The following is a 21,615-nucleotide window of genomic DNA, read 5'->3' on the forward strand; positions in this document are numbered from 1 at the left end:
GCCATACTCTAAACTCTAAAGCACTGGCGTGTTGGTCTAGTGGTGAGAGACCCTGACTGCTATACCGGAGGTCGTGGGTTCGATTCCCACAGAGAACAAATGTTTGTGTGATGAGCATGGTCATTTGTTCTGTGTCTGGGTGTAATTTATCTATAATATGTATGTATTTAGAAATATATAAGTAAGTTTATCAGTTGTCTGGTTACCATAACACATGCTCTGCTTAGCTTGGGATCAGATAACTGAGTGGGAGTTGTCCCAGGATATTAGGACATTATTATATTTTTTAATTATCTATCTGACGCACTTAAAACATTTTTACTTTTTATATTCAGTTATCGTCCCTATTTAAATAAAACATGCTGCACTTTTCGATCATAAAGTTTATTTTTATGGGTCTGAGAAATCCAATGCTTATATAAAATATTAGTTTTTGATGTTTGGATTTCTGAATTATGCTGTTGCAAGTTTTTCTAAAGTTCTTTTTAATTTCTATAATACTGATTTCGTGTCATTAAAATCTTTGTACTAATCAATTGTGACCTCGTGAACAGCTATAAAAAGCAATTAAAACGATCCAAAAAAACCGCTGAATATTTAAATAATAATTAGTAATGACATGCAGTAGGGGAGGCCTATGTCCAGCAGTGGACGAATATGAGCTGATGAAGAAGACAATGATTGAAATAATTGGAACTATAAACACAGTTTTTTTCGGTGATATAATAATATAATTTTGTGTAAGGTATTAACCAGTAGTGGACGAAGATGGGCTGATGATGATGATTTAAATTATTTGAGCGATAAATACAGTTTTTTTTCTGTGATATAGTATTATCTTGTGTAAGTTCTAAAAGTACCAATCTTCACTAGTATCATTCAAAGTAAGTATCCGTTTCCTCAACGACCGGTTATTATTAATGCTCATCTCAAACTCGAGTTAAATTGAATAATTATATTTATTTCTACTATATCGTCATTGAGTAGAGTTTGCAACTCCTAGTATGTACGTAGCATAACTTTGGCGTCGCGCTGCGCCTGCGCCGGTCGTTGACAGCGCCTCGGTCGCGTGCCGCGTGCCTTTTTATTTCGCACTCCGACTTACTGGTTAGGCAAGCGAGTGAACTTTCTTAACATCGAGGCTTTGGAATTGAAGTTTGTGGGTGTATTACACATTTTTGAGACGGATAGGTTGAATTGTATAAAACTTTCAGTTTTTTTAGTAAGATTTAAAGTGTTAAATTAGTTTTCTGGTATTTTTCATTATTTTTATTGAGCAGTTCTGGTCTTAAAAGTAATGTAGAGCCAAATGACGAACTATATTTGATGTGAAATGTTTATTTACGGCTTTTATACATATTTTCGTTTGTAGGTAAACCACTTTTTTAACAAGAAGCAAGTTTTTTCTCAAGTTTTTATAGTTATTCTGCTAATCTGTAAAATCAACAAATTAAAGTCATAAAAATCTGTTTACCTGTTCTTTAATGACTTTACAAACAACATTTTATTTAGTAATATCGGTTATCTCTGTAAAATATAATAACGTTTTTAAATTCGAATAACAAACACTGTATATTATTCCTGTCTCTGTAATATCATCAAAATCGATTCAGTAGTTTTCACGTTAAAGAGTAACAAACATATACATCCATACAAACTTTCGCATAACTTTTCTATAATCATTCAAGATTAAGTGCAGTCTGGTTAAACTTAACTGAAGATTAAAGTTATTACCTGTACAAGTAAAAGGCATTAAACAAGCACACGCGAGTATAACGAAGCTGGAAGCACCGTTACTGCGCCAGTCTTTGCGACTAGTTTGTGCCTAGGCGTGCCTAGGTAGTGCCTAGGTATTGCATCTACGTAGTATAGATCAGACGACAGTTACTTTTAATAGTTTCATTTGTAGTTTAGTTTTTAATGAGCTTGTTTTAATGTTGGTAGAGCTTAATTAAGATACAGTGTTTGTTGTCCGTGCTAATTTGACGTTTTTGACAGATTGTTAAGGTCATGAAGTGAGCCATTGGACTGGTATAAGGTTGATAAATCATAGCTGTTTTTATTCTGTCAAAAAAGAAACTGTTGGAATAATTCATTTTGACGATAATTTTCATACAATATTCTTGTATATAAAACTACAGTTCATATAAGTATCATAATGTATTGTTTTTATACTTTAAAATATAATTTTTTTTTTTTTGGAAAATTTCTCATTCCTCATGTTCTTGGTGGTAACAAACATACACATTTATTATAAACTAAAGCCCTCACATATTTTCGCATTTATTATAATTATTAATATGAATACCTACAGACTACAAAAATCATGTATCTATTTCAAATATAAGTACAATTTCAAAATTTCAACCAAAGACTTTAAAGGCGGTTTCCAGAAATAGTTCAGAAAAGTTATCGTGCTAACCTCACGTTACAGACACTCGGTAAAAGGTTCAAACCTTGGATTAGTTAAGGTCTGTCGTGCGTTACTGTATAAATTTAACTAGTAAATTCATTTTCGTGCGTGTAGACTGTGATTTGGCACATTTTGATCAATGGTTTTGTAATGTCTTCGACTGGTCAAGGAGATATTGGCTATTGGCTTTTACACTTTATTGCTATTCCCATGTAATATAATATAATATCGTATTCTACAACTTTCACAACGCAACGCCATCTAGTGTCAAACTAAGCAAAGCTTGTATTATGAGTACTAGATAACTGATAAAGCTCTAGATCTTCTACTCGTATATTTCTGAATACATAAATTGCACCTGAACAAAAAATAATTGATCGTGATTTGCACAACATTTGCCCTAGTAGGAAATCAAACCCACGACCTTTAGTATAACAGTCAGGTTCACTAATCACTAGACCAATAGGGTAGTTATCATAAGTAGCTGAATTACATGGTGTTAGTTAATAATTGAAAAAAAAATACTATTAATGGTAAATCTAAACCTGTTAAAATAAAGCGTAACATTACTGGTTGTCAATTAAAACAATCAACAATCTTCAGAAGATTCCCATCTCATTTAGTTTGGCAATAGTTCAAACAGTTGTCTGAAACATGAAGTTATCCGCCATTTAAATATTTAACAGCATATCTCTGGCCGACTAGAAATCATAAAAAAACAAGTAAGAGTAGAATGTGTTCTTAATTTGAAACCTGTTTGGAACACGCGTTTACTTGTAATAAAAGTTTTGCACAAGATTTATGGTCAGTCTGTCACTCAAGCATTGAATAAAGGCACATTTAGACGATGAGAGAATATAGCGCGCGTTGTGATATATTGGCGACGACTTTGGATACTAGATCCAGAAATTAGTGACTGAAACTACTAAAGTGACTAGTCAAAGTCAGTTCACATGCCAAAAACAATGTCATATCGATACATTTAAAAAAAACATCCGCTCCGCATTGCTAATCGCACGATTTTCCTCACAGTCTAAATCGGCTTTAAGACTTATTTCATTTTATCACCTTTTTGGTATTTCACTATTTGAATATTTAAATTCAGAAGGTTGTTGTTTATAGTTTGTTTTGAAAGGATTTTATGATTAGATAAATTGCTTTGAGTTATAATACGCCGTCTCGCTTTTGTTGGGAGATTAGAATTGTTGATTTAAAACACAGGTTGTAATTTTGATTCAATTATTAAAAATAATATTTGGAAATTGATGCTAAAAAAATACGTTACTGATTGACAATTGTTTATGAAAATATCAAGTAATTTGGATATCATTTACTAAACAGAAAACACATGTCTTTATATGTGTATTTATTTTAATCAAAAATAATAAATTTAAAGCTCTACTTATAAGGATAAGCTATAATGCAGGATATTTTATTTTTAAATATTTGTCTATCTAACCAAATACAAGTAAAACAAAATATATTCTGTGACACGAATCCATAAACGGCTTGATGACGAACAAAAACGACAAAATCCGAGAAAACTTTCGCCATCTCTACCGCGAATCAAACTTCAACGACAACTTCATATAATACATAATACATTGACGCATTTTTTCGGTGTATTTTGAAAGTGTAGCGTTCTAAGCGAGTAATGGACTGTAAATAATGTTGAATGTGTGATTATTTCGTGTATTATGGTACGAAGATGCTTTCACAGATATTTGTAAGCATGTCTGTTTTTATGCAATAATTTTGATTGTTGTTGATATCTTCACGGTTTATTTGTGGGGTCAGCAGAGTTTTGGTGTTGTTATAAGGTTTGTTCAAGTGAGCGAATCAAAATGCTATGTTTTTTGGGAGTTGTTAAGAGATTTTGAATTTTCGACACGGTATAAAAAAATGCGATAGACAGCGGGAATAAGTTTTACTAACTTATTGGATTAGGATATTCTTTAGGTTATTCCTAGGCTATTTTAAAATAATAACACTATTATATTTTTAAGTTTGTACGGATATGTTTAATTTTGTTTTTTTTTTTTCTGATAGTCTCTGCACTCATTGTACCTAATTATAAACTCAGTTATTAAATAATATTGTACGCCTTCACGGCAAGACATAGCGCACAAATAACCTCCTAACACCTGCATGTAAATATCCTATGTTTTACAAATAAAAATATTCTGATTCTGATATTACTTGAAAAACTTTATGTCTGTCTAAATTATTCATCCAAACTACCTAATTTGGTAACAAACCTTAGGATTTGTTTTTTCTTAATAGATATGGTAGATAATAAAACGCTCTAACTCCGCGACTCTTTGTCTACATACCATAATATTTCTTTCTAAACGTAAGCCTTATAAAATTTCACAATACTACAAACCAATGTTAAAAAGATTAAAAATACAGCCATTTCAGTCTCTTGATATTTCTGTGTAGTTGTTACAAAATATGATTGCCAACGCGAATATTTTACACAACAGTAATTTCAAATTATATATAGATACACTTGGTACATTATAACACAATTTTTAAAGTCGTAAATAATTGTTGCTATGCCATTGATCATAATGATGGTCTAATTGAAAATTATTTATTTATTTATAATGGTTTATCCACGCGTCCTTAAAGGGATAAGCCGTCTAAGGGCTCCGGTAAGGTCCGAAACTTGTAGGACAATCGGGATTGTCCTACAATATAATACGACACGATAATATAATACGCGTGAGACAACCATTACTAAATAAATATTGCGGAAGTTAAGGGAAATAATATTATTTATTGTTTAGTCTGTTTGTTTGTTGAGAGTGTTTGTCTAAATTGTTGACTGGTGAAGGATGTAGACATGCGGGTGTCAAATTGATCTGAAGTAAAAGTTAATCCAATATCTGAATAGTACATTTGCCAGACAACTTAAATGTCACTTACGAAGTATAAAATCGTAGTAAAACACATTTACCGATAAATTTAGTTTTTTTTAAGTAAATTTACTAGAAATATTTAGATACTTAAAAACACTTCAGAATTACAAAAACAACCATAAATAATGTAAGCATTATAACATTACAAAGCGTCTTTATGTAACTTAGGGAAATAAGCTTTGTTAACTTTAGAACAAAGCTCATTTTCCCAACTTACATTTATCTACGCTCCACCAAATTGAATCACTTGAGTAAATTAGAACCCGCATTTACTTGCAAATTGAATGCTAACTTCTTTGAAGGACATCCGTGATACACACAGTATGTCTGAAGATCAGTGCCTGGATGTATCGGGCATCGAACTTTGCGAAGATACCTTTTTTAAGTATGTGTAGTGATGTGCAATTATCAAGTTAGTCGATAAACTGTTGAACGTAATTGTGGAGTGTACATGATGTTTGGACATTTTATAGAATGTAAAGAAATATTAAGTACATGGATGGATAAGAAAAACAAAAACAAATCATTCATGAAGTTATGTAAAATCATTTTGGTAATTTTAATTACTTATGTAATTCTTATTTAAAATATGATAAAGGATTTGGGGGAGGCCTTTGTGCAGCGGTTGGACACAGGGGGCTAGAGGAAAAAATCTTATTTGTCATTTATAGTATCTACTTTAATAGTTTATTATCTACTAAGGTTATAAAGAAACTCGGTTTTATATCGAACTAGCTTTTGCCCGCGACTTCGTTCGCGTGGAACAGTGACTTCCGGCAGATTTTTGGTTTTACTCACATAGTTCCCGATCTCGCGGGATTTTTCAACATGAACCGAACTCGTGTAACGATCGACACCATTGCGCGTAGTACTAATAGAATTATCTATACTCCGTTAGAGCATTTTCTTTGTAGTAAAACTTTTATTATATTAATATTATTTTTTTTACACCTTTTTACTGTTTATTTACATTTTTCTGATGGATTTTCCGATGAATTAAAACAATAACATGAACCGAACACTTGTAATGACACCATTGCGCGATTAACGCCATCTATCTACGGAGCATAGGAACAGCTCGACATTTGACCAATAGATGGCACTATTATATAGTATGTCCGTAATAAATTTTATTTTTATTTTTTGTAATAAAAACTATCCTATGTCCTTTCTCAAGTTTCAAACTATGTCTGTACCAAATTTCACACAAATCGGTTCAGTAGTTTAGGCGTGAAGAAAAGACAGACAGACAGACAGAAAGACAGACAGACAGAGTTACTTTCGCATTTATAATATTAGTTTGGATAAATTTTATTTTGTAAACCCCATAGGACGCATTATTTGTTCAGTGTAATAAAAAATAAATCAAAATTCATCGGTTCTCTGTTTTTTGTTGTTCTATTTTTACTCCCTGTGGTTACGGGTGGTCGACCCCTGACCACAAGCAAACGTGGTCACTGTGCAAATATTACATTCAAGTTTTAGGGGTTAAAGACACCAATTTTATTTAATCAATTTATTCGGGGTTTTTGAACTCCTGCAAAGCATCCTAAACCAATAGGTACATACTACATACTACATATACGTATTTTTAATCTTGGAGCTATTGTAAAGATGTAATGCGACAATACTAACACCAGTCAAGTGCAACGGACCGTCAATACTGAGGATTCCATCCAAATAAACTATAGATAGGCTAAGAGTATGGGTTACAAATAAATATGTCGATACCTTCCAATTTATTTGTCACGTACCAATTCTTAAAATCAATTCTTATTTTTAGAGTTTGTGTTAGAGCGGCAGCAGAAAACAGTCTTCCTATCATGATTGATTAGATACAGGCGAGGGACGCACTAACAGACAGACGAACACTCAGTAATATTGTTCCATTTTCACCCATTTAGTAGGTAACTCTAAAAATGTACGTGAAGTGAATAAAAACTAACAATGTTTATTAATGCAGAAGGCGTAGGGAGTTATTTATATTGAATAATGTTAATGACTTTATCTTGTTACCAAAATTTTGTAAAATCCAAATAGTAATGTGAATATACAGATAATAATTATCAATAAAATATTAAATCATTATGGACAGATGCCTGGATAACTTAAAGTTAATTTGTTGTTTAATGGTCGATTACGTTTAATTTCAAACTCATTAACCTCAATAGTAACCGTAATAGGATAACCAATTAGTGTTATCGATTAGTACCTACTATCGAGTGTGTCCCATCCCTAGGCACCATAGTCTTAAAACCATTAGATAGTACTAGAAGGTCATTGCAACGCAAAAATGACAAAAAAAGTCAGTAATTCAAATTGATTCAAATTTAAAAAGAGTCTTATCGAATCATGTGCTATGGTATCAATTCAAAATGATAGTGGTTTTTTAGGTTTACGCGAATGTTAGACATTGAAATAAATTCAAAATGATTCTAAAGTCAAAATTTCAAATTGAAGTTCCAATCGTTTTACCAATAACTGTCACTAGAAGCGCTTGTAGCGAATAGCATTTAAAATGGCGGACCCGGATCCTAGAGGATATAAGATGATTGCAAACCAGTTGGGAAAATAGTTAAAAACTGTCTTAATATAAATATATGTTTGAATGCTCGATTTCCATCTTGGACAGACACTTGAATGATGCCTAAAAGCGTGTTTAAGGCTGGGTGTTTTAAGCGAGATTATCCGAAAGGGTTACCGCCGTGCCGGTGCTCAAAGAGCAAAGGAAGGAAGATGGGTGGGTTTTAGTCAGTAGGAGTCTGACAATACCTTCCGCTTAAACCAAAATGGGATTAGTTGTCAGACAATTTCTCATATAAAAAATGGCTAGGCGTTTTTATGGATTTGACCAGTATCTTTGTTAACCATGTTCTAGCTAAAGTTTATTTTTGTGCTGACTAGCCCTTCTGTCCTTTACCTGGTCTATACTAAGTGTGTATGCTAATAGCCCTTATCGGGTATCGACCCCGCGATAAGCTCGCCACTTACCGCGCCAGTCAACCTCACAAATTGAATTCTAATCGCAAGTTACCTAGACAGGCTTTAATTTAACCTGCAGGGTTAATAATCATGATAAAACTTATTTGTTAAACAATTTAGGACCTAGATTAAGGATTTATAGCACTATTATATATTTAAAAGTATATGAAGGTTTTTTTGTGTGTGTTTCATATCTTTGTTGCCTCTTTCTGCTTGAACCACTGCACCACTGTCGATGAATTTTGGTATAGAAGTAGCTGACACCTTCGATTAACAGATTAGCTGCTTTAGGAGAGTTTTCAACATTACCTTCATCCTAGGATAATACTTAGCAAATTCTACCTTATGACGATTCTATAAGGTGCTTTTTTCGAAAGTGTAAATTTGATTTTGGTTTAAATGCAACCTTATTAATTTATGGTTTCTTTGTTTACAGGTTCAAGGATAAGGCGTGGATAATTAACTGAAAGGTAAATATATTATTTATTTGTTTATTTGAACATTAGCAGTATCGATAACCTAACGTTTTACACGAATTTAACAAAATCGATACTTCCTTTTATTTAAATCTTGAAGAGATACGCTTAGTAGTATTCTTTTATTATTTTTTAAACTAGTTCCCTTTTTTTTATTGATATCAACATTAAATATACATATTAAAATACCAATTAAATAAATACTTTTTGACAAACTTCAATAGTAAATCCAAAAGCTAATTCAATGAAAAGCTATCTATAATATTCTCAATAAAACTACCAAACCAGTCATAGAAAATAGGAAATACCTTAACCAAAACAAGAAAACAGTTACAACACAATCTTGACAATCAACTAACTAGGTAATATTCAAATCGAAAGCTTTACGCTGGAAGTGACGTCACTCGTCGGATACAGGAAGCGCCGCCATGACAGTCCGCCATTAGCTTATGCAATGAGCTTTATATTAATAGCTGTATTTTTACTTAGACGCGTGACAAGATTGATAAAGTTGTTATGGTGTAGTCATGGTGATGGTGTTGGTGGCACTATTATTAAGTTATATAAGGCTTTTTGCAGTCAGGGAAATGTTATTTGATAGCTTAAGTTTTGTGCTAGTTCAAAAGATCAATGATGAAGACGTATTTTTGTATTTCGGTTTTGTAATAGTACATACTTATGGTTATGTATTTTTATTTATATGTTTACCTTGTTTTTTAGATATAGGGAACGTCACTCTGGTAAACATTTTTGTATTATACCTCATTTTTAGTATCAATCTTTTTTAATTGACAGTCCTGAATCTGCTACTGGTGCCTTCCAAATGTAAAAGGTTTAATCATTGATTTTTGTTAATCCCTTGAACAGTGGTAATAACAGATTCTATTTTTGCTTGTTTTAGTCTTAATCTAACTAAACTATTGCAATGATGCTCGTAGTAATATAAAAAAATCATACAAATTAAATTTATCAGTTTCTTTCAGGCTGGTTGGTTCATATGAAGAGTGCATAAGCAATAAGCAATTTTAATTCGCGTGTACACCCACGTGCGAGAATCAACCGTGACGAGAAAAATAACAATTAAGTGTGTCGATTTCTATAGCATTAGCCTCTGTTATTATCCTTACATGAAGCGTGTAAACAAATCCAGAAAAAAGGCCGCATCAGCGAGCTATTCATAAATTAATCCCAATTAATAAATGAGAAAGTTTGTGTGCATGACTGTGTGTGCGTTTGTTCGTTGATTACGCAAAAACTGCTGAACGGATTCGGCTGGGTTTTGGCACAGAGGTTGTTTATAACCTGAATTATAATATAGAATATGTTTTATCGTAATAAATTTACGCAGAAGGGAAGGAAGCGGGTAAAACCGCGTGAAGTTGTTGTTCATGAATAATTATAATTATTGCAAATTCTCAGTAACATCGCGAGTTGTAACAAAAACGTTTATAGTTGCACATGTTCATTATAATTGCTCGTGTTTTCCGCTTTGCTTCCTACTTTCATTTAACAATAAATGCAAGAAAAACATATTGAGGAGCCGCGGCGGGGCGTTGTAGAGAAGTTCAGAAGGCATAGTTACAAAAGGAAAAAGTGGTTTGAAAAATATGGAAAAGAAGAAGCGACTAGTGTACGGTAAATGTTTAAATAGTCCTACATTCTTGTCTTATTTGAATAGAGAAGACTGTCAAAACCCTGGGATCGTACGGTGTAGTTTTAACAGGACTTTAAGTAATGAAATAATGATGTTTTTATTTTAATATTATAACAAAATAGTATTTATTATGATAATCATGATTTTATTACGTATTTAGATACTATAATCGCATTTTTCTTTACAATAAATCACTTAAAAATCAATGAATAATGTTTAAACTAAATAAAAATTATTCTAGTTCTAACAATTGTCCGGTAAAAAAATCAAACATCATTTTAAGGTATCATAATATCATACTCTACTATTAATGTACTTAACTCACTTTTAACACTACATAATGTATCTACAAGACAAACAAATCTAAACCTTCTGTATAACTAGCAAAGCACTAAATGTTTCGTCAAATACCTTTATTGATTGCATTGATTGAGATTGACCGATAGGACACACAAATGATATCGGATCAGACTTTCACTGTTAATTTAATGATCATTATCATTCAAACCTTTTTTTTGTCGTAGCACTTTTTGGCCTATATTGTTATATAAAAGGTGTTTTTTTTGTATTTTGTTAGTGTAGTTTATTTGTATTGCGTAATGTTTAAAGTATGCGTAATTTATTTTTACTATTAATTCCATTACATTGGAACTGAGTTTTGACATTTTTTAACACGTCCTGGGACACTGACTGACTTGACTTTTAGTAAATATCCTAATGTGACACTAAAATATTATTTCTCCATAGATTTTTTTTAGTATCTTAATCACTTTTGAAAACAATAAAAGTTATTTTTAATAGTTACAGTCTTTCTTATTATAAAGCGGATTTATAATTATTTATTTAATGGCTTCGGTTATTTCCGAAACCGTTATTAAATAATATTCTTACTTAAGTACTCTGCCTAACTTCATACTCTATATGCAAGTACAGCCATCAGCAAAATTAAAAAAACTATTGTATAGTTAATGTCGGGCCTTAGTAGCCTGAAAATAAATGATGCATTATTATTAGATTTAAATTTCTGATCCTTAACCCGTAACGCAAAAAGAGGTGTAGGGTCTGTCTGTGGCATCATACCTCCCAAACAGATTGATCGATTTTAATTTACTTTGTCGATTTTGTTTGTAATAAAGAATTAGGTACGATTTTACTTAGATAAATATTTGTTAAAAATACCCGGGTTGAAAATTATGACTGTCAGTTGTTTTTTTCTATTTGAAATTCAATAATATAATATAATATTCCACAACTTTCACACAACGCCATCTAGTCTCAAACTAAGCAGAGCTTGTATTATGAGTACTCGACAACTGATAAACATACTTATATATTTCTAGATACATACATAATATAGATAAATCACACCCAGACACAGAACAAATGATCGTGCTCATCACTCAAACATATGTCCTGGGTGGGAATCGAAAACGACCTCCGGTATAGCAGTCAGGGTCACTAACCACTAGAACAACAGGCCCGTCAAATAAATTATAATAATTTTATTTTTTATTTATTATAACTTTTGCTGTTAACTGTACTAAGGTAAAAGTATAGATGTTTCGTCCTCGACTCTTAATAGTCCATTGTTCACTTTAGTCACGGCTGCGAGCGTCGTGTTGTGGGTACAATTCCGAGTGTTTTGCTTCAGCATGTTTGTTATTACCTCTTTGTGATTGTTTAGACTAAAAATAGATGAGCTGTTACTAAGGTACTTGTTTTTGCAGAACAACCGAGTTGACTTCCTGACTCTGCTTTTGCTAAACTTATATTTTTTTTTACTTTGAATAATAAATCAGCGAATGTTGGATCTTAATAAGGTCTACTAGGAATATAACTTTTTTTTAATTGGTTTTAAGGTTTGATGTACGTATATGGATTTTTTGAAGCATGTGATAAAATGAAGGTATCTACTGTTTAAAATGAAATGTGATGTCGAAGAAAATATACTTCTAATTTTTAAGTGAACAATTAATCTGGTTTTGTGTATTGGGTAATAAAATTCTTACTACACCATTGCATTAGGTGATAATAATAGTTGCAATTTAATATTTAAATAATAATAAAATGAAACATAATGTGTATATAAAATACGTTTTCCGTTATCACGAAAAACGAATTTATTACGTTAACAAAATCAGATAACAACAAATTAAATTTAAATTGCCCCACACATAAATAACAAAATCTATCACACCATTCAATTGTAACAACTGAATATTTCCTAACATTGTATAAAAATGAAAATAAAACATCCAACCGAGTAACCAAACCCAAGCCATCACGTTTACCATTCGTTTGCGACAGTCGGCTGGACTATAGAAATATGAAACGGCAACAAAAAATACTCTTTGTCATTTTACGTAATTTTACGTGTCTATTCACGCGTTTTGTAATTCTCGCGTTTAGTTATTTAACATTCCGTGATGGTCTATCTACAATGGATGGATTGAAAGCTTAAATCATGCTCTGATTGGTTTTATTGATGTGAAGACTTGCTGTAGGCTAAGAGCCGGTGTTTCAATTAGAAATTGCATAATGTATGTGGCTGTAAATTTAATTTTATATATTGAGCTCATAAGCTGCCTTTTGCGTGTACAATATTGCTGGTCGTAAAAAATATATTTTAAACCTATTTTGGTATTCAGGTGGAACAAAAGCTTTTAAAAAATTCCACAGATGGGTTAAAAAAAATAAAATATTATTGTTTTATGTTTTCACATCTTGACAACCAAGCAAACAAAGTCACGGGCAACCGCTATTTATCAATACATCAACAATATATAAAAATAAATCTAGCTGAATAAAAATATAATGAACTCAATATAGATCTTAAGTAGATATTCTTTAATTGTTACAAATATTTTCTTCTTGGAAACCACAATAATTTTAGGATATTTTGCAGTCAAATAGTATGTGTACCTAAGAAACCATGTGTCTATCTGTACAATATAATATAATGATTGAACAGTATTTCTAGGTTGTATAAGTAAATGTATAGTTTCAAATCGTGACAGGTGATAGACAATGGACATGTCCCACCTTGTTTATCATTTGATGCGTGTTAGGAATAGGACTATAGCATAATATTTACATTCATTTAATGTACATTTTACCTATTGATATTGTAAATAAGGGAGTTTGGGTTCGGTTTCTATTTGATAAACATTTTAAGTAATCTTTTGGGTGTTGTGACTTAATCAATATTTAAATCAATCAATAATCAATCAGTTTTTTACTACTTGCTTATGAATGTATACGGTACATAAAAAATGAATTTTTGTCTGAAATGACTGATTTAACTGACCAACCAATTGACCAATGGCCCATTTGACAGGACTTTTATAGGCAGGTAATTGATGCAATAAGAGATAACTTAAGCCACTTTAATTTAGAAAAAAATAAAGGAATTTCATTTAAATTCCACACGGACGCAGTCTCGACTACAAGCTATTATGGACCAGAGGTTTATACTGACTTTTCAGTTAGGTTTGACAATTGCTGTTTCAAATATAAGTCCATTGCTAAATCTGCTTCATTCGTCAATTTAATATGTTTTCAGTCGACAGATTAGTGATTGGATCAGTCAGAGCTGTTGACATGCCTTTGACAGGTGATTATAAATCACCGTTATTGCGTTGACCTGATTTATGAGCTAGCGATAAACGTATTTATCGAATTCAAAATAATGTATTTGTTTATTTACAACTAATTGCCGCTTATAAAGCCAGTTACATTTTTCAGTAAACCATTTTTTTTTAATGAAAACCTCTTACTAACGCGACGCTGCCTGTCTTTCCGTCTGCAATCAGGCTGTGTCTCACAAAATTTGATGGCTTTGAGATGATGAATTCATGTTGCCTCTATAACAACAAATAAAATAAAAATCGAAATTAAGCAATGGTAGTTACGGAAAAACATTTTTGGGTGAATATTATTTTACAAACGAAATTTTCACTTGTAAGGAACCATCAGAGTCTCCAGTCCACCACTTGACTAGTTTTATCAGCGTCAATGCTGGTACCGTTCTACACGCCCCTTAATTATCTGCCGTGAACATATAACTCTTTCTTTCGTAGCAACGCGAGCGTGTAATCCAACGGTGACAACTGTAACGTTGATATTGTGTAAAGATGGGTTCGCAAGGGATAGGTACCCATACCTACCACTCGAACTTCATAGTGGCCAAAAATGTCGGAAAACATGACTTTTCAATACGTATTGACCAATCAGCTGGTTTTTTAAAAACGACTCCCTCTTATTTAATGTAATCCTTGGGTCAATAGTACACACGCACATGTAACAAGACACAAATACATCCAGACATCGTATCCACATATGGTTGTCCGAAAGGAGCATTTGTTGTTGCAAACTCACCAAGAACTGTGCTTGAGTCCATTAGAGCCTTGGAGGAAAGGAAAACGAGAAGAAGGTTTTTTAGAGGAGTAGGCGGAATAGGTGCTTTGGTTTTTTTATACGGTCTGTGTCTGCCCACAGCTGGGCAAAGTCCTCCCCCTATATGCTATAGTACGGGAAATTGATTATTTCATCCATCCTGAATTCAAGTGTTGACGCAGCTTTACCGGCGCTAATAATGTTTAAATTGTCTGCGCCGGCGCAGCCCGTTACTACTACAGTTACGACGCTAACGGTGACGTAAGGTGACGGTCAACTTAATTGTTTGACAATTATATTATTATAGGTTTTCTATAGATGGTAAAGTGCCATTTGTATTGCGTTTTGCTATATTTGTGTTGTTTATGAGATGGTATAATGTTAGTAGCAGGTCCTCAAAGTATATATTTTTGCGATTGAATTTGGTTTGTTGTTTTTCTTAAATTTTCATTCAGTCCTGTTTCTCTTTTCGAAATAATTGCATACCAGATGGGATCCATCTTTAACTTGATTTTTACCATTCCTGTAATATACGGAGAGGAATAAAATTTGAGTACTACGTATGAACAAGACTTTCTGAATTTTTTGAAGATGACGCCAACTACTGCCATTTTTTTTTTGTAATAATCTTTTCTCACAGAGACTTCAGCAAAATTCAGTACGCCTGCTCATGTAAATAAACTCGGGACTTCGTTGAGGCATCACAAAAGCGTCTTAAAAATAATATGTCAAACACAAACTTCAAACAGATCAATCAATAATTACTTTAGCAATCGTGTCCTCAAACATTCTGAACCGTAATTACTAACTATAATAGAAACATCTATCAAACAATACTCTGTCTACCACCACATCTCAACGAAAGAGTATAGCAGTTGTGGAAGCGAGAGGGCACTACAAGATGTATAGCGCTGTCTCTCTCCCACACCCGCAATAGAGATATAAGATGTCACGGTAGGCTCCAGGTCGTGATCGTCAAAGCTCAGACAATACGGTTACAACAATACAAGTCGGTCACTACGTTCTCACTGCCTTATAATTAACGGAGAAAACGTACAGCCAGCAACAAAAGTTCATTAACAAAAACGGGTTCCAAAACAAAAAAAAAATAGCGTCAATTAATGTCTTCCAATTCTTCTCGTATGGTTGGTCTAGGACCCAGTGGTAAAGTTAACCTCCCGTAAACTTCTGACGCGGCTTTTCACAGACTTGAAAGATTTTCATGTGTGTGATTTCGTGATGTTTTTTCAACACCATTTTTCGTAATAATTACTTTGTAATAAAACTACGTTTAAAAGAGAATGATATGAACCTACGTCCTACAACTTAATCAAAATCAAAAAATCAATATCCATTTATTCAAAATAGGCTACAAGGTAGCACTTATTGAACGTCAAAATATACAGACAGCTCCCCGTATCGCCCACCCTTCACCGCTTCAAGTGCTCTAGCTGTGAAGAAGAAACGGCGCAACAAACTCCACAATATAGCACGCTGTCGCTTTTTTACATAAATATTCTATATTGATAACACCTATATTGATTATTAAGGAAACGCTGCAAAATAAGACAGTGTTTACAGAGGGTGGGGTATGACTAATATTGGGAAAGCCTTATGCCCTGGTACCTTAATACTATTTTTAGGTATGTTATAAATCTGATTGTGTCACAGAACTTTTTCTGCTGTCGGTATTGGCATCAACTTTTTGTTGCTCAAGTTTGTGATGCGGAAGACGAGTTCCTGTTCGCATCTTGTGTGAACTATAGATTCCATGTAGTCAACTACAATCCCGGTTTCTAGTACAATATAAGTGGGAATTCAGAAAATGGGAAGTAGGATTCGGAACTGACTCTTTCCAAAAAATAGTACAATAAGGGGTACTTTCCCATAAAGTCTGGGATCCCTATTGATTTAAATCGAATATCGTTGATCTGAGATACACCAGTATCTAGAGATACACCAGTAGAAAAAACTTAAGGAGAAAGAAAAAGCAAACACAATATATCATCTGCTAGACCTCTGCTAAAGTTTCTTAACTATTTTAACCAAAAAGGTATTTCTACCTTAAAATCCTATATTTCGATTCCCGCGTTGCACCTTGACCATGTGACTTGAATGATTGTCCCCGCGACACAAGGATTAAATTCCTCCTAGAAAGAAAACTGCAAAAACTATACATATTTGCACAACTTTAACACCACTGAAAAAAAGAAATTTCCACCATCCCTTATAAGAAAAGCCACACCTTAGAGGGTCATCCATTACCAACAAGAATTTAAATACCATAACTCCATTGTTTATTCCATAATAAATATAAGTTAACTATAGTAAATACGAGTTAAAGTGAGAGTTACATACCGACTGCGGTTACCGGCATCCGTTAAAATGATATAACGAATGTTACCTATTACATAAGGCTGTTCCGAAATACTAGGTAGGTGGGTCAGTATTTCGGATAAGTTTATGCATAAGTGTTTAAGTGGTATGACCTAGAGGTTTAGTTGGAGAATGCTAAGCCTAACTTAAATTGTTGTTAATTAATTTGGAGGGTATCTAGGTTATGAATAATTGAGTTTGAATATTTTTTTGATCGGCACCGTGACTAAATAAAAATATTATATATAGATAGGCTATCCGTCCGTTTGTCACAAAGTTAGATTTTACGGACAGTTATAGAAAACCAGTGTAAATTTTTCAAAGATATTATTGTGTTCCTATTCTTTCTAAACACAAAATAAATGAAGATCGAAGTTAAACTGCGTTTGCTCCGGTGATATATTTGATGGGTGATCATTTTTATATCTACATTTTTTTTTAATATAGCTATAATTTGGACCTTGTACGGAAGACTATACAGTACTTCATACCATAAACTTCATTCGGACCGACCGTATCAAGCGTAGCTTAACCTGTGATCGATCGACTTGTACCTCAACCTAAGTGAAAGTATTAAAACCTTTTTTCTATCACAATACATAACAGATTTAATTACATAAGTTAAACAGTTACGTCAGCTAATGGCGAATGAAGTGGAAAAAGGAATGAGACTCTTTTGTTTTTTGATTGTCTTAGAAAACTTTAATTAGTGGGTTTTCTTTTTAAACGGTTTTTGTATTGGCTGGATACGTGCTTGACGAATTCGATGGAAGTTTTGTTTTTTTAATTGTTGATTCGATTTTTGAGACTTATTTTTTGGCTGTTGGTTTTTGGTTGCTATTCTTTAATTCGATTGCGTTGATGTTTTTGTATTTTTGATGAAAAAGCAATTTGTTAATAAAAGTAACACTTTTCTACAAAAAATGCATTTAAAAAGATTCAAATATTCCACAATTTATAACCGCACAAATATGTGAAAATGGAAAAACGTGTAAATTCTCGTTTTAATTTTAAAAACACAAGTAACATTACGACTTTACGCTCACTTGATTAAAAATATTTACAAAAGTCATTAAAAGATTTATAGATGTTATCTTACTTAACAAATTCATCAAATTTTAGGCTCAGCTATTAACCGCAATCCATCGAAATCTACCTAAAATAAAATCAAATGTACATATACTACAGTTAAATTTATTAGCGTTTGAAAGACACCGGTAGAATACCCGTTAGGATAAATTAACGATTTGATGCTAGAATATTTAAACTACCAGGCGTTTTGTGTATTAAAAACTTTTTGGTAAATCTCACTTCAGAAAGTCAGCTGTTTTTTTTTTCTCGATAGTAAAAGGCTTAGATTACAAGGTGATTTGTCATTTGTTTTATTTGTAGACCGTAATGGTAGACGGAAGGAATGAGAATTTATTTCCTTATGTTTGATCGTGACTGTTTTTCTTTGATAGCTATAGTTTTTCTTGTTGCAGTCGGATATTAAACGATTGGAAATGTTATTTAAAATATTTTTGATAGAATAATGACGAGCAGCTAATTATTTTCTAAAAGGAAAAATTTAGAAATGTGGTACTATAAGTTTTAATTGTGCCTTTCGTACACATGTGTCGGTAACCCTAGAAAAAAAAGTATTTTTTTAGTTTTTTACTTACCTTAATTTTAGCCATGAAAATGCAACAGTAAGGGAAACAATATTAAGATTTCAAAATCAATCAAATAGGAATAATACTTAGGAATTAATGACGGAGAAAAAAAGCAATGATACTTCATGTTCATTACCGTACATACATTTCGTACGTACGTAAATTATTACATATTCCATACAGGTCACGATATAATACAAAGCCTTCACATTAATAAGCCAGTTTCTAACATACACAGCGGTAAAACAATATTATATTAAAACTAACAGCATTCAAGTCCCGCAATAATTGAAATAATTATGTCAAACGATTTGGTCCAACGTTACTTAATGACACAGTAACCGATGTCCGTCTAAATGTGGGTTAATATTCTTTAACGATGACGGAGTGTGGCTTTTGCTATTATACTAATATTAATAAATATGTAGAAGAAATACTTTTACTATTCTTTATTATATTTTGTCCTAAAGAACTCACTTTTGTATTCGAAAAGTCTACAGTCTGCAGTAGGGATTTCAATATATGTGTTTAAGGATCTAATTTGAGTGATAAACTAGTCTTCCCGTAAGTTATTACACATCGCCATCTAGTCTCAAACTAAGCACAAAACTTGTATTAGATTAAATACATACATATTAAAGACAAAATACACCTTTACACAGATCACATGATAGTGCTTATCACTCAAACATTTGTCCTGGGTGGGAATCGAAATGCCCTCGGTCTCCGATATAACAGCCAGGGCCACTAACCACTAGACACTAGGCTATATGCAGCCACCATCTCCTCTTTTGCACACGCATCTTCTTATTTCTAAATCCCGTTTAATTATTCGCCTTAGCTGAGAACCAGCTTTAACGATCGTTCTCAGTTTCCGTCAAATGATTAGGTAAAGACAATCACGGTTGCCCAATTTTGATGTTGAGCGACATGTTGGCAACCAATTAAATGGAGCCAAGGTTGCGTGGGGCAACCATGCGTGAGACCACTGCGATGATTATTCTTTTCTCCGTTTGTTTTTATCAGTAACTCAAGATTAATGTTAGTACAGTAACGTGAATTATAAACATGCAACGTCGTTTTAATTTCACATGTTATGGATTATATTATGGGCATGTATAGGTTTCTCCCATGGAATATCTTTATGTTCGATCTTCAGCTCTCCTTCTCCAATCCCTGCCTATGGCCTAATTATCATCGTCCTACCTGTAAACAGGGCCCAAACAAAAACAAGGCCCCTGATAGAAGGGATTTTGGAAATCTTCCGGTTACCGGAAAACCTTCTCAATTTTTCATCCCGTTTTATTACGAGACCAGTAAACTAATGTTTGTCAACATACGTTTTCAAACGACAAGGCTTTGACTTTGGCAGAAAGTCACTTCTCTACATATCTGTAAATGTATTCGGAAAGAAAAACACAAGGGCCTTAGGAAAATTGAAACCTTCCAGATTGAGCCTTCTCAAACGTATGCCCATTTATCCATTTAGGGAGATACTGAGAGATCAAATTGCAAAACACTAAAGAATACGTCGGCGCTTACTTAGCGTTCGCATTTTTATCTGACTTATTAAGCGAACGAAGCTGCAAGCAATATCTAGTACTATGTTACATAATGTGGTATAACATTGAAGGTGCACACTACTCTTAAAAAGAACTCCATTCATAATCTTCACACTCCCATCAAGTATAGAACACTACCTCCAAGTATTTATCACTCGCATGCGACGTTACTAAACAACCATTTAGCATTGTTTTACCATACTATACGGCCTTTTATTTTGTAATACGTTACGTATCAGTTTCTTGGCAATCATCAATTTACAAAATTGGATCTTAAATCATATGCCGTAAGGATGAAAATTATATAACTATGTCAAAATTTTGGTACTATGCGGTGGTCTGTACTTACGTGGGGAATTATAATACAATTGAGTGACAAAATTCGACTCACATTTAAATAGAAACGTTCCAATTCGATTTACTATGTGAAGGGAATTTTAAACAGGTTTTTTGGTAATAGTGTCGTTTCCTCGGGCCCCCCTATTATGTGAGTTTTGTAATTTAAGTGTCGGCGTAATAATAATATGTTGTACGTAATAACCTTAATAAACATTTGCGAAGAACTAGGCTTACAGCTAAGTCCATTTGAATTAGCTATAACGCACTTTATGTTTAAAGGTAAACCAAATTAAATTGTGTGTAAAACAATTTGTATTTTGGTAATGTTACTCGAGTCCATTTTTATAGAACCTGGACAGTCAGAAATTGTCTCTGGTCAGGGCAAACACCTCCTTCCGTGCATAAGCTTAGACACAAAACTAGCGAATAATGTTAGGACTAGCGAAATAAATGATACATATATTTTTTCAGTAGAAAGAACAGCTTTATGAAATTGACTCTTAAATTAAATTTGAACCCTCTCCCTATAGCAATTTAAAAAATCAAAATACTAGAAAAAAATAAAGGGTTTTATTTTCTCGCTGAGCAGTTTAAAAACTCTTTGTCTAACTTAAGAATTTCCTTTGTTCCAGTGCTTTTCCCAACAATGACATAAGCCCACAAGATGGCGCTCCGGTTGAAAAAGGACATTAAGAAGGCATCGTACTACGTGTGGTTCCTGGGTGCGCAGGAGTCGCGCGGTCTGCGGGGGGAGGAGTTCGCTCTACCGGCGATACGGATACTGGAGGAGAGGGCGCGGGATTTGGAGCCTTTTAAGGTCACGTTACAGGTGAGAGACA

The 21,615-nt window shown here is 33.0% G+C and overlaps 1 protein-coding gene across 2 annotated transcripts in view; it reads left to right on the forward strand.

Annotated features, from left to right (window-relative positions):
- The window catches only part of LOC113494312 (zinc finger CCCH domain-containing protein 13), an 80,871-nt gene that overhangs the window by 31,405 nt on the left and 27,851 nt on the right, over positions 1-21,615 (forward strand). For both annotated transcript variants that reach the window (XM_026872605.1, XM_026872613.1), the window contains exons 3-4: positions 8,756-8,789; positions 21,409-21,605. In XM_026872605.1, coding sequence (XP_026728406.1) covers positions 21,441-21,605 — 165 coding nt within the window. In that variant the 5' untranslated portion in view covers positions 8,756-8,789; positions 21,409-21,440. The remainder of the gene's footprint in view (positions 1-8,755; positions 8,790-21,408; positions 21,606-21,615) is intronic.

This window comes from Trichoplusia ni, chromosome 1 (genome assembly GCF_003590095.1).
Source record: "Trichoplusia ni isolate ovarian cell line Hi5 chromosome 1, tn1, whole genome shotgun sequence".
NCBI classification, from domain to species: Eukaryota; Metazoa; Arthropoda; class Insecta; order Lepidoptera; family Noctuidae; genus Trichoplusia; species Trichoplusia ni.